Genomic DNA, 1,028 nt, shown 5'->3' with positions numbered 1-1,028 from the left:
TGGCAATCCCAATGCGAGTGTAGGAGACACAGACACTGAACAAAAGCATTAGAGCCAGAAGGCCAACATTAATGGAACCCACTCTCTGGGCCAGAGCACTTTCAGTACAAGCCAGGGGTAAAACAGCAGGAATGTCACAGAAGAAGTAGTCCACCTGATTGGGTCCACAGTAGGTTAACTGAAAGGTAAAGGAGGTCAGGATGGTAGCCTGAAGACAACCCACCAGCCAGGCTCCCATGACCAAACTGACACAGATCCCAGGTTTCATGATGAGCATATACCTCAGTGGGTGACAGATGGCAACAAAGCGGTCATAAGCCATCACAGAATAGAGGCAGCCTTCAGTAGAACCCAGGAAATGGTAGAAGAAGAGCTGTGCAGCACATCCCTTATAAGAGATGACTCGACTCTGGCCGGAGAGATAGGACAGCATCTTGGGACAGTTTACAGATGGAAACAACATGTCAAAAATAGACAGGGATCCCAAGAAGAAATACATAGGGGTGTGAAGGGTAGAGGAAGAAATTATTGCTATAAGGATAAGCAAATTTCCAAGCAGGGTGAAGAGGTAGATGAATGAGAAGATGACAAAGAGCATGGTCTCCAGTCCCTCTGTCTGAGGTATTCCCAGTAGAACGAACTCTTTCAGCAGCGTGTGATTCTTCATGCTCATGGAGGGGGGGGTCCAAGATTTCACAAAAGACATGGAAACATGAGCGTGGATGCTGATTATAATAGTTACAAGACCAATATGTCCATCACTACCAATCTTTGCTGATGTTGAAGTTAAGAATTAAGAATTCTTCCAAAGATATTTAGGGGCTAGTAAAGTATGAGTATGCCTTAATATTTTGAGTATATGAGCACATTCTTTCATGAATATAGATACAAAGCAAAACTAAACAGAAGCATTGTGAAATACTGGATAAACTAAAAGAAAAAAGATCTCAATACTGAACAAATGAACATAATTTAATCAACATCTACAACCAATTATACAACAATGAATGCCCTAAAATTGAGAAACA

At 41.9% G+C, this 1,028-nt stretch overlaps 1 protein-coding gene across 1 annotated transcript in view; it reads right to left on the bottom strand.

The window, feature by feature from the left end:
* Positions 1-667, bottom strand: part of LOC103607247 (olfactory receptor 148-like) — a 1,537-nt gene extending 870 nt beyond the window's left edge. Inside the window, exon 1 of the mRNA XM_008591771.1 lies at positions 155-667. Within this exon, the coding sequence (XP_008589993.1) occupies positions 155-667 (513 nt within the window). The remainder of the gene's footprint in view (positions 1-154) is intronic.
* Between the last annotated feature and the right edge of the window lie 361 nt (positions 668-1,028).

This window comes from Galeopterus variegatus, unplaced genomic scaffold (genome assembly GCF_000696425.1).
Source record: "Galeopterus variegatus unplaced genomic scaffold, G_variegatus-3.0.2 Scaffold7275, whole genome shotgun sequence".
NCBI lineage: Eukaryota > Metazoa > Chordata > Mammalia > Dermoptera > Cynocephalidae > Galeopterus > Galeopterus variegatus.
This window is presented reverse-complemented; position numbering and strand designations above follow the sequence as displayed.